This window comes from Ahaetulla prasina, chromosome 7 (assembly GCF_028640845.1).
Source record: "Ahaetulla prasina isolate Xishuangbanna chromosome 7, ASM2864084v1, whole genome shotgun sequence".
Classification (NCBI taxonomy): domain Eukaryota; kingdom Metazoa; phylum Chordata; class Lepidosauria; order Squamata; family Colubridae; genus Ahaetulla; species Ahaetulla prasina.
This window is the reverse complement of record NC_080545.1, coordinates 57,605,223-57,618,469: the sequence shown is the minus strand read 5'-3', so window position 1 is coordinate 57,618,469 and position 13,247 is coordinate 57,605,223. Positions and strand designations below refer to the sequence as shown.

The window sequence follows — 13,247 nt, the reverse complement described above, 5'->3', positions numbered from 1 at the left end:
AGGAGACAGAACTACAGACAAAGCTACAAAGGCCATAACCAACAGTGAGATTGTTTCTATTTCTAAGAAAATTACTATGCTTGAAATGAAGGAACTAAATGAACGACAGAGAGCAGAGCATTGTCAGAGAATGTATGAACACCTACGAAATACATTAAAACAAGCAGAAGAACGTAACTTTGAACTGGAAACAAAATTTGCTGAGGTAGTTATTAAGTTTTATTTGCATAGCCTGCATAAAGTGTTTGATACAATTATAGATTGTGGTTGTATTTGTAATTATCTGTCATTGAATTAACTTGGTTTTAAAAAAATTCATAGTGATAGAGGCTTTTAGGGGCTATTGATTAAAACAGGGAACATGTAAATGCTCAAGATCTATACATGTAAAAGGTGCAATAATATACATGTTTACCTATGAGTTGCTTCCATTGATTCAGTGAACTCTATTTTAAGTAAATAGGTAATGGATTATACTGTAAGTGAGTTTTGCTTTTGGAATCTAAGTGGATCTCATTGCTGCTTCAGGTTTCTGCCATTCATTCCTGCCTTTTGGATAATGGATTGGGTGAAAAGAATTACAACTTTGTATCATCAGCTGCGATTGCAATGGCTTATAACTCTTGTGAAACAAACAGCAACATCATACATTTTATTTAATATATTATAAATTATTTTTACGATGCTGCTTTATACATTGACATTAAAAAACCAAACTCCTGCATGTATTTCAAATAGAAATGTCTTATGCTGCAATGTAACATCCCACGCTCTAGCAGTATAAACAGCTATCAGATTAAATACATACAATACATATCTTCTCACCTCTTGTCAGAAGTATTACATTTAGCCTAGGTACTACGCACTTTACTAGATCTTTATTTCAATATTTGAAGAGAGTATTTGATGTTTTCATACATAATTCCTTAATTAGATAGTCAGTTGTAAAACAGTATGCTTTGAATTCTGTAATGTAATTGTATGAAAACATTTTACCTAGACTTTTTGGCAAGAATGTCATCCTGAGTGAAATATGCAATAGATATAGACTGATTGTGTTCTAAAGTGAGTTTCCTTCTAGTTTAGTAAGTCAAAAGGAGTTACAGATGCAACTGGAAAACAAAGCTACATTTAAATCCTAAGCTCTAGGATGTTTGCGTTTTAAATCTTATTCTTCATGTTTAAGAATATCATAAAAATGTACATGATATAAATTATGCAACTGTATGTTTAGACATTGTTATGTATTACCTCAGTGAAATTCATTTCAGTTTGGTCTTTCTTAGCTTACAAAAATCAACCTTGAAGCACAGAAGGTAGAACAGTCATTGCGAGATGAACTATCAAACAGTGTGAGTAAAGGAATAAGTGAGGTGGATAAACGTCGAATAATGGAGCTAGAGAAAAGTGAAACTGAACTCAAGATTGAGATATCAAAGTAAGTTTTAAACACTATCCCTGATATTTACCCAGCAGATCATCTTTTTCCTATATATGTATGTCACAAGATCTTTTTAATGGAAAAATATTAAGACAGGTTTTTTTTTGTTAAATTAACTTCTTTTTATTCTCAAACTGTTTTACAAACTTATGAAGCTGGGGATTATTATAAAGGAAACTTTCATATGTCTCTTTAGAAAGCATTCTCATTCATTTGATTAATTTTTAATTTAATATAAAAGAAAATCAGTTATTGCAAACTGAAAGAATCAAACTATTTACATAATACATTCAAGATTGAACTCTTACAACTTTCTCTGTTCTCTGTGTTGCAGTGGATTAAGAGCCATTTGTTTATGAGCAGAAAGAACGGTTGATACTGGTATATTGTTATTTTAATAGTCCAATCTTAGGCCTTTCTTTCTAATCTTCCCAACTCTTACAGTATCTTTTACTTCTGATATAAGGTTAAAGGAACTTTCTGATATTGCTAAGACACAAGTTACTGCATTGGAGAATCGGCAACAATCGAGAGATAAAGAAGTGGAATCGCTCAGAATGCAGATTTTGGACTATCAGGTGTGATTTCTGATACCCAGCATAGTTTTTACTGTTCTTTGTAGTAGTATTCTTTTAAAGACATTTAATTTACTTTTATTTTATTGGATTTTAGGTACAATCAGATGAAAAAACACTTATTGCAAAATTACATCAGCATATTGTGGCCCTTCAGGTTAGTGAGGCTACAGCTATAACTAAGTTGGCAGCTGCAACATCAAAACTTCAGAAGACAGAGATCACTAACATGCGCTTAGAGCAAAAATTGGATGACAAGGAGCAGGCATTATATTATGCCAGACTTGAAGGGAAGAATAGAGTCAAACATTTACGCCAAACTGTTCAGTCATTACGGAGGCAATTTAGTGGTGCTTTGCCCCTAGCTCAACAGGAGAAGTTTTCTAAGACTATGATTCAACTCCAGAATGACAAACTTAAAACTATGGAAGATATCCAGCAAGCTCAGCAAGAACGTCGAAATGCAGAGAACAGAGCAGTGGAGTTGGAGATGAAATTAAAAGGAATAGAAGAACTAGTAGCCACTTTAAAAGACGCAAGAGGAGCACAAAAGGTTTGAGACATTCAATCTTAAATTGAAAGCTTTTATATGTAATCCTGCATATGCCAGATCAGGTTTTGGATATTATTCCCATCATCCCTGTCTATTTGAGCGTCTTTCTAGCCTTCTTAGTAGTGCACATTGATTTATATTTCTTTTATAAAGTCATTTGTTAGTTAGGACCAAAATGTAAAGAGATTATTAGATGTGCACTAAACTTTGTATAGGTACATCAAGAATTCCTTGTTTCAAAGCCTTTTATTCCTTTCTAAAAAGCCATAATATTTGTTCAATTCTTGACTATTATGCTACCTTACTGGAATTAATTAATTGTTTAAATTACTGTTGAACAAATTTGACTTGTTATAAATTATCAGGTAATTGAGTGGCATGTGAAAATTGAAGAACTTCGCCTCCAAGAACTTAAACTAAATCGTGAATTATCCAGGAAAAATGAGGAGATTAAATATTTAAAAAATATACTCTCTGAATATGAACAGACAATCAATCATTTGGAAGAAGAAATTGTTCAGCAGGGCCAGGTACAGAAAAAATACTACTGTCAATTTTTTTCTTCAAAAAAATTATATACTCTTAAGAATATTACTATTGTTAATCTTTCATAAAAACATTTTTTGCATTTAAGTTTATTTATGCCAGTGTACTATACTGCTGTCGTTCCTAGATGTCATTCTTCATATAAAATTCTTATCTAATTGTAGTTCCATGAGGAGCGACAGATGGCCTGGGATAAAAGAGAAGTAGAATTAGAACGTCAGCTGGATATATATGACAGTCAGAAACAGGACATATTAAGTACAGCTCAGAAGGTAATTACATTGATTTAATGCTATATAATAGAGCCATATTTTTTGTTGGGGAGCTGCTTTTTTTATCTTCCATTTATTTTTCTCTTTTACAGTTTAATGAAGCTGCAGGTACTGTACCAGATCCTAGCTTGCCTCTTCCACATCAGCTTGAGCAAGCTCTTAAAACAGTTAGAGAACAAAGTCGAACAATTCTGGAAATGCAAGCCACCTGCAAATCTGTAGAAGAGGTAATAGAACTACTCACCTAATTGAATCCTCTGCTTTCAATGATGTTATCAGACCAAGAGAGGGAGAAAATTATCACTATTCAAGCAAGTTTAGGAACTGAGAGTGTTTTTACTTACTTTTCACAAATAATTAACAATAATTAACAATTAAATGGTATATAAGCTGGAAATCTGGGAGTTAACTGAGACCAAAATTTCTTAGGTTTACCTAAGTAAAAATGGAAAAATAGAAAATATTGTTAATGAAATTCAGCATAAAAATATCAATTTAATTTGATTTCTTGATAAAAGCATTTTAATTTTTGTGATTACCTTTAACTAATAGGATGATATTCTGAGCCTTAATCTACAGGCTTGAACTATTTTGTGATAGTTTAACTTGTCAACTTACTAGTTGATAAATTAAAGTTCCTTTTTAGCTATGACGACAAAAAAAATAAATGAATTACTATTGGCATTTTGAATATTGTAACTGGCTCTGATTGTACAGGTTCTAAGCAATGAAAGATAAAACTAAATGTCCTTAGCAAAAACTTTACCAGCTAGCTCTCCCCAAATTATGTCCTGTAATTATTTTTTTATATTTTCCGTTTCCAGAGTGACTATCCAGAAAATCCTGAGTTCCTTTTCTTTCAGTTGCCTCCACTATCATTATCACCACACTTTTACCCACACCACCCTAAACTTTCCTCCCTGCTTTTCTAGTATTTTTAATTTGGAGAAAGTTACAAAGCTGTAGGATTTTTTTTTAAAAAAAATATTGCACACATTTTATATTTAAGGCTGATCGTATCACAATAAAAGCATACTTGATTGAAATGTCATGTAAAATGTACGTATTGCTGAAGCTGATTCTAACTAATTTTTCAATAATATGGATTTCCTTGGTTTCAGAAATTAAAAGAAAAAGAAGCCGCTTTGTGGAAAGCGGAGCAAAACATCTTGTCACGAGATAAAGTCATAAATGAACTAAGACTACAATTGCCAGCATCATCTGAGAGAGAGAAATTGGTAGCACAGCTAGATCAAATTGATGATAATACCCAACCCTACGCTCTGAAAATTGCACACCAGACCATTGCAAATATGCAAGCTAGATTAAATCAGAAAGAAGAAATTCTGAAAAAGTACCAGCATCTTTTGGCCAAAGCACGAGAGGTATTATAATTTAGAACACTTAAACAAAAATGAAGGTGGAATATTTAGGTTTTTGGTTACACAATGGGACTTTGTATACCAATACTTTCTGTTGCCATCTTCCTATTATTTCAGTTATTTTTCTTGAATATTTTTGTGCATCATTCATGAAAAACACTCCTAGATAGGCATACAAAGGAATGAAAGTTACAGTTAATAGGGATGAAAAAGAAAAAAGAAACGTAAGTAGGTAACATATTAAAGTTATAAGTAATCTTATTTTGAAAATGGAAAATGTGGAGAGTTAGCTTGAGTTTCTTTGTATTTCGTAATAAGTCTTATTTAGTATTTGAATAGATTTGGGCGGAATAAGCCTGCAGAAACAAAATGAGTCTAAATGAATAAATGAATGAATAAATATGTGTGTCTGTGTGTATTCCCATTATCTGTTTTTATTAATTAGATGAAATAGCACAAATTATCAATAAAGTCTATTGTAACAAGAAATATAAATGTATTATTTAGGAACAAGAAGAAATTGCAAAGAAACATGAAGAGGACCTCAGAATTCTGCATCAGAAATTAGATGTACATGTTGACAGTTCCTTTAATAAATTCAAGCAAACAGCTTTAGTAAGTATAATATGTTTTATTTGTTTCTAAACTAAATGCTTATGGCAGAAAGATAAAATGGGAAAATTATTATGGTTAATCGTGCAATAAACCAGAAGTTTAGACTGGATTTGGCATTTTTGTCCATCTATGGAGCCTTTCACTGGAGAAGAGCCTAATGGTGGGAAAGATTGAGGGCAAAAGAAGAAAGGGACGAGAGAGAATGAGGTGGCTGGATGGAATCCCTGAAGCAGTAGGCGTGCGCATAAATGGACTCCAGAGGATGGTAGAGGATAGGAAGGCCTGGAGGAAAATTGTCCATGGGGTCGCGGGTTGGACACGATTTCGCAACTAACAACAGCAATCGAGCCTTTCCCACGACCTGGGATAAGATGATATTGTTTAATGGTGTTAAAGGTATCAGTGCAGGAGGTTAGGTATTCAAATGAAGCGGCCTTTTGCAATTGACTGATGGTGATTTTATCAATGCCAGTGGTGTTCAAGTGGTGCTCCAGTTGTATTGGGATTGCACCCAAGGCGCTTATCACTATTGATACTATCTGCTTTTTGTTATACTTGTTCATTGTTATTGTTAATATTATCATTATTAGGCAAGCTATTGATGGAACTAATAGGTTGAGCTGACACTATTAACTTTTGATTTGGAGCAATTCATATGAGGAAATACAAAAAAAATGGATATCTGCTATTTCATTATGCAGATAAACAATAACTTGTACATGTAGTCCTCAACTTACAACAGTTCGCATAGTGAACAAAGTTACAAAGGCACTGAAAAAAGTGATTTATGACCATTTTCCACACTTATGAATGTTAGAGCATTCACATGGTCACATGATTTATATTCGGATGCTTGACAACTGATTTACATTTATGATGGTAGCAATGTCCTGGGGTCATGTGATCCCCTTTTGCAACCTTCGGACAAGCAAAGTCAATTAGGAAACCAGAGTCACTTAACTTGCTACTAATTTAACAACTGCAGTGAGTCACTTAACAAATACAAATTTCTCACTTAGCAACATACATTTTGGGCCCAATTGTGGTCGTAAGTTGCAGACTACCAGTATTTTTCTTTAATGTATCTTACCTAGCAAGAAAGCTTAAAAATACAATTTCTTCGCATTTTGTATTTGTTTCTTTAGTATCAGGAGTAAAATCTGTAATCTAGGGAAAATATATCATCCTAATGATGACTTTAAGGAGGATATTTAAATCAACTATTGAAATTCTTGTGACTGAAAGTTCCTAATTTTGACTGATGTATATGTTCTGAACTGAGAATTATACAAGCTAAATTAACCTTTTCTTACAAATGTATTGGCAAGACTTTGATTTTTGATGTTAAAATGAAATAAATGAATACAGAAAAATTTATTTCAGTCTTTGTTGTTTTACAGGAGTTGATTCAAAAGCCTTCTTTAGCTGTTCCGGCAAGTAAACATTTAATTCGTCTGGCAGAACTGGAACAAACTATAGCAGAACAGGACAGCTCCCTTAATTCCCTTCTCAGCAAATTAAAGAAAACATCATCTGACTTACAGAAGCAAAAGCAGATAACCGCAGTAAAAATCAATGAGTTTGATAACATCAGGGCCCAGTAAGTCTAGACTGAAGTTGTGATATTAGAAATTCTTGACCTGTTCTCTTGACTTATAACTGAATCTTGTGTTGAATAAATAAATTTTGAATTGATTATCCCTATATAAATTTAAAATTAGTTGAACAACATTTTTAGAGCTATTATCGTCTCACTCTTCACCTTTTAATAACATGACTGAGTTTAGTTATGAGTAAATTAGTTTAGTTTAATAAATTTGGATATAAATTTAGGCCAGTGTGAGAAATATTTCTTAGTCTACCTGGCTGTGCTCAGTTTAATAGTGGAATTCAGTTTTATATGTTATTTTGTTGCACTAGGCTTGAGGAGAAGCATCAATGTAGAGTTAAAAAACTGCAAGATGAAATAGAAGAATTAAGGAGTTTATTGTCAAAATTGGGAAAAGAACTACTGAATATAAAAAGTGAGTTGGAGATACAAAGACAAGCAAATAACAGGTCTCCAACAGCTACAATGAAGAATCTAGTGGAACGACTAAAGAATCAACTAGCTTTAAAAGAGAAGCAACAAAAAGTAAGTATGATTATTTCACAATTTTTTGAGATTGTGGATCTAGAGAGGAGATGGGTGCAATCATTGACAAGCTTCTTGGTGATGTATATTATGCAAAGACAGCCAAAGCCATTTTATAAGCCATACTAAATTCTCCCTATCTGCCAGCACTTTTACTGAGATGGCAGACTTCAGTGTTTCAGTACTGGTGTAGCGTTTTTTTCCTTTGTTCGCCTACTTGGTTTCCATGATGCATGATGGTTGCAAAATAGAGATAGTCCTTTCATTTCTTTTTATCCCAACCTGTCCAGTGCCTGAAATATGATCATATAAATACATACACACACACACACACACACTCCTCAATTTACAACAGTTCATTTAGTGACCGTTCAAAGTTACAACAGCATTGAAACAAGTGACTTATGACCGTTTTTCACAGTTATGACCTTTGCAGAAGTCCCATGATCATGTGATCAAAATTCAGATGCTTGGCAACTGGTTCATATTAAGGACCATTGCTGTATACCATGTGGCCTTCTGTGACCATATGACCAAGGTTTTGCAACCTTCTGACAAGCAAAATCAATGGAGAAGCCAGATTCACTTAACAACTGGGTTACTAACTTATTAACTGCATTGATTCACTTAACAGCTGAGGCAGGAAAAGTCATAATGTGGGACAAAATTCAGTTAACAAGTGTCTCACTTAACAACAGAAATTTTGAGCTCAATTATAGTTGTAAGTTGAGGATACACATACACACACAGAGAGAGTTATACACACAATTATATAAATAATGTTACTTACAAATAAAATAAAATTTTCTGTAGCCTTATTTATTAATTTTTGGAATTTATTCCAAAGATACCACTCAAAAACCTCAGCCAGAAAAGGTTGCAATTTCAGTTCTACAGAAAGTTACATTCTGGGTTTATTTACATATACAAATACAATGACAGTTGTTTAATCTGCAGAGCTTATTCGTATCTTTTTAATGATATTTTTAGGCTTTGAGCAAGGCACTTCTGGAACTCCGAGCAGAAATGACAGCAGCTGCAGAGCAACAGATAATTTCTGTAGCATCACAAAAAGAGGCACATATGAATGTTCAGCAAATTGTTGACAAGCACACAAAGGAATTGAAGGTAAAAAGGAATCAGCATTTTGGTTTGTTTTGTCTTCATACCAAAACAGTGTCTAGCAGCAATATATCCCACTTTGAAAATTGCATTTTTTGTCCAAAAAAAGTTCACAATTGGAATGGAATCAAACTAAAGCTATATCTGCTCCTCATTTAGCAACTATTTCAGTTAGTGACCATTCGCAAATATGGTAATTAAAACATTACTTTCTGACCAATGCATACATTTACAACCAAATTTTGTTCATCTGTCAGCAACAAATGCCAGGGTGAAAGCAATATTGGTGTAGCTATATGAGAACTTTATCTGAATGAGGTAGCTTTCAGTTACATGTTTTAAATTTATTGTTAGCTTTTCTGTACTGCCCATCTCCCTCAAAGAGAGACTCTGCATGGTATACAATACTTAGCGACTATTTTGCTTAACAGCCAAGTCACTGGAACAGAACTTTTTCATTAAATGTGAAGTGGATTTATTTGGTTTATAAGGTGGGATATGTCCCCCCCCTCCCTCTCTCTCTCTCTCTCTCTCTCTCCCTCTCTCTCTCCTGAACCAAATAATGGGAAATAGAAATGCTATTCATTTCTTCCTTCTTTCCTGGTGGCCCAGGACCTCAATCAGTTTTGGACTCTCCAACATCTTTAATATTGGATATTCCAAACTGCTGAGACACAGTTGTTCTGTTTTTATTTTGTTTTTTAAAAATAATTGAGGGAAAGCAAAGAAAATTATTGGTCTCCCAAAAGTTTTTCTAGCCAAAAATTAAGAACTTAATGGTAATTATTAATAAAAGGGGATCATTAATAGAAGAGGCAAGCTAGAATAAACTAATGGGCAATTATTTGGATAATTTCTGAAACTTTGAATTGAGAAAGCAAGATATAAGTAATTATTAATAATTTAAAAGTTTTGGCTTAAGTTATTAACAATTATCTGATAGTGTTTTTGAAGGATATTTCATCAAGCCCAGAGGGCATTCATTTTTTAGATGAACAGTATTTATTGTGAAATGAGGCAGAAGTATCATTTTCTTTTATCAAAACATATCTATAACAGATTAAACAGGAAAACTATTTTTGAAATAGTTTGCTGTGCATAGTCAAAAGAATACCATTTGAAATGCAATACAAGTATTGGAAATTGAGTTTTCACAGGAAGATACTTATTAACATAATGTATCAGAAAAGAATATGGTTCTGAATATTTTCCAAGAAAAATAATAATAAATTGGAATATCATAATTTTTGCAACTATTTTGAATAATTAATAACTTCTAGAGTATTGCAGTTCAGTTCTTCCAATGGGCTTGCAGTTCAATTCAATTGCATTACAGCTTTAGCCAAGAAATCAAAAGGAAATGGGGGGGAAGTAAATTTAAAAAATCTAAGTACAGTGGCTCTTAAAAGTTTGTGAACATTTTGAATTTTTCAGTATAATATTTTTGTTATTATACTGAATAACTGGGTTCTCTTTATTTAGTTTTAGGATTTAGGAAAACAAATCATGTTTTAAATCATATTTACACAGAACTATTGAAAATTCAAAAGGTTTCAAAAACTTTTAAGCACCACTGTAAGAGTTCTTCACCTCAGTCATTGATCTTGGATGATCTACAACATGGGTGTCAAACTCGATCGCCTCACATGATGTCACGTGACTTTTTTGCCTTTGCAGAGCTGGATGGGCGGGGCCTGCGCATGATGCGTCTGGCGTGCAGCTGCTAGTTTGACACCCCTGACCTACAACAATAAAATATAAAGTTATAAGAAAAACATATAACCAAAACAGAAACTCATAAAATCAATATTAATCCATAAAATAAGATATTATTACCAGACACTTGTATATCGTAGCCTTGACTGCCCCCAGTATTGTTCTCTAGGCCTTGTAGCACATGTTTTTATCTGTTTCTTCCTGCTTCCTGCAAATGGTTGCATTTGAATACGCAACCGAAATCTGGGCAGAGGCTTTTTTGGCCATGGTGTCCATTTTCTATTCAAGCAGGAGAACCATGAAACTAGGAAACCCTTTTAAAGATCCTATTCTCAGATAAAGCAAATTGTAAAGTCACAGTCAGCAAAAGTAGATAATATTGGAAAAGTGGATGCAGTAGTAAAAAGCAATTTATGGCTTTGAATTGGGAGCCATAAATACAACTGAATTTTCCTGTGTTTTGCGACTAGGGTAAGATCCTATCTTCTATTGCCAGAAATTGTTTTCAACCTTTTTTCTCCTATGAATTTAATGCTATCATTCATTCTTTAGTTGTCCTAAATAGTAATTAATATATATTAATTTCTTAGAGTCAGATTGAAGATTTGAATGACCAACTGTTGAAACTTAAAGATGCTCTTAAATTAAGCAAAAACAAAGAGAATTCTCTGTTAGATGATATGGATGATTTAAATCAACAACTTCAGAAAAAAATGAAAGCCTACACTAAAGTTCTAAGGGAGAAAGATGATATGGAAAAAGAGAATGAAGAACTGAAAAAGCAGAATAAAAAATTAACCAGTTCAATTCAGGTAAATAGTCCTTTTTGTCACAGGACATTTTTTGTGGGTTTGTTGGCTATTTTGTTTTTTTAGCACTGCAATTGATCATCCAGTCATGAAACAAGTCACTCTGCATTCAGAAATCTGCTTAGAACACATTTGTTACATCATCTAGGTTTCTTTTTTAAGCCTGAAGAATGCTGTCAGGGTTCCAAGTAACACCTCCCATTCAATAAGAACTCTGAGGCAGGCAATTTCCTCAAAGAACATTTTATTGGGATATATCAAATTGGCATTTTCCTGGTGAAAAACCGACTCTTAAGTTCCCACCGGTTTTTCACTCAATTAAAAGTAAAACTTTGTCACTTCCCTCCCAGAGTCTCCAGTCACATCGTCCAATCAGCATACAGTCCAGTTGCTAGGTGACCTTAGTCTCCACCTTTCGAACACCTGCACCAACGTCCTTGATTCCTAGGCAAAATAATTTTATTTAGGCTACAATAACCCCAACTATCTCTACACCCTTCTCCCTGGCCCCTTTGCTCCAGGTTCTGTCAGCCCTGAAGCAAAGGAGAAGAGAAACCTCCCTAGAGAAAATGACCACAGTTTGGCCAACTTCAGGGTTGACAGATGCTTTCACATATTTCTTGTATCTTGTTCTATGTCATTTCAGTAAGTGCAATTCCAGTTACATATATAACAACATTTATAGTCACAAACTATTAATATCTATGCAGTATCCCCTTTCTTCAAACAAACTGGTGAAATTGCTAATTATGAAATATACTTTTCAGACTTTATACTAATATAAAATATTATATTTATACCAATGCCTTTGTAGTAATGCTGTAATACTATGTCACTTGTGATGTACAGGAACTATAGTTTAAGCTATTCCTTATTTTTCAGGGCAAGGCTGATGAGCAAACTCTAATAGATGAACTTCAAAGAAAAATAAAAAGAATGGAAACAGAGTTTGGAAAGAAGAATGATGAATCAGAAAAAAAGAATCCAAGAGAAGACAAGGTGTTGAAAGTATGATATAAAATGTCCTTAGACAATAGGACTTATTTCTAACTTGTTATGCCCCTCCCATATTTTGTAATTATATATGGTATTTTTATTAAAAGGTATGATATATATATTATTTGTTTATACATGCAGAGGCACATATTTTCAAGAAATGTATGCTTCATTAGAGACTGATAAATTGCCAACCTTTAAAGGGGAAGATTGTTCATTTTGTTTTTATTCACTTTATAGAGCCCAAGGGAAGAATTAATTAAATGGGAAGAATGTAAAAAATGGCAGACCAAAGCTGATGGGATGAGAAACAAGCTGAAAGAAAAAGAAAAGGAGATAGAATCCTTAAGCAAACAGCTTAACACAATAAAGGAACTTTTTTCCAAGTTAGTTTGATTTTTTCCATTTTTTATTATTTATGATATCAAAGCTTATTGCAGTTTTAATTTAATTAGTTTCAGTTTAATTAAATAATGAGCCTTGAGCCAAGCTTCAAAAGAAATCCAGTTATTTAGTAGGAGCTTCATGTTGGCACGAACGTGAATTCAACAGTAATATATTAACTTGAATAGCAGTGTATCTTTTTTAGAAATTGCTTCTAGAGCACACATTTGAAAATGCTTTTGTAAAAAGTGCTTTTCATTGAAAAAAAATTGAAAATGAATAAAGCTGCAAGAGTAAGTAAAAGGTTTGTTTTAATGGATATATATCAAATATATAAATTATTTTAATGGATATATATATCACACACATAGCTATATATACATATATACATTGTGTGTGTAACATTTAATTTTATATACTTCATCCACATGAAAGCAAGTGTGCTGTTGCATTCATAAAAATTACATATTTCAGAGCTGAAAAAGAAAAAAATACTTTGCAGAAGAAACTCAAAAGCTGCAGTGTCACTGTTGATCATGTTATGGGAGTCAGAGCATCTGAATCAGAGCGAGAATTAGAAGAGCTTCGTAAACAAAATATGGATCTGGAGAATGAGATTGTTCACCTGAAGTAAGAAAAAAAATCAATTTTATTATCTTAGGCATTGAGTGAAGCTGTTGTTAAGCAAGATGTCATATGACT

At 33.0% G+C, this 13,247-nt stretch overlaps 1 protein-coding gene across 2 annotated transcripts in view; it reads left to right on the top strand.

Moving 5' to 3' along the window:
* CEP290 (centrosomal protein 290) overlaps positions 1-13,247 on the top strand; it is a 61,239-nt gene that overhangs the window by 37,210 nt on the left and 10,782 nt on the right. For both annotated transcript variants that reach the window (XM_058189545.1, XM_058189544.1), the window contains 16 exons: positions 3-205; positions 1,287-1,438; positions 1,908-2,019; positions 2,114-2,569; positions 2,935-3,099; positions 3,280-3,387; positions 3,480-3,614; positions 4,509-4,772; positions 5,277-5,384; positions 6,785-6,984; positions 7,305-7,518; positions 8,509-8,646; positions 10,947-11,168; positions 12,048-12,173; positions 12,402-12,547; positions 13,020-13,175. In XM_058189545.1, coding sequence (XP_058045528.1) covers positions 3-205; positions 1,287-1,438; positions 1,908-2,019; positions 2,114-2,569; positions 2,935-3,099; positions 3,280-3,387; positions 3,480-3,614; positions 4,509-4,772; positions 5,277-5,384; positions 6,785-6,984; positions 7,305-7,518; positions 8,509-8,646; positions 10,947-11,168; positions 12,048-12,173; positions 12,402-12,547; positions 13,020-13,175 — 2,905 coding nt within the window. The remainder of the gene's footprint in view (positions 1-2; positions 206-1,286; positions 1,439-1,907; positions 2,020-2,113; positions 2,570-2,934; positions 3,100-3,279; positions 3,388-3,479; positions 3,615-4,508; positions 4,773-5,276; positions 5,385-6,784; positions 6,985-7,304; positions 7,519-8,508; positions 8,647-10,946; positions 11,169-12,047; positions 12,174-12,401; positions 12,548-13,019; positions 13,176-13,247) is intronic.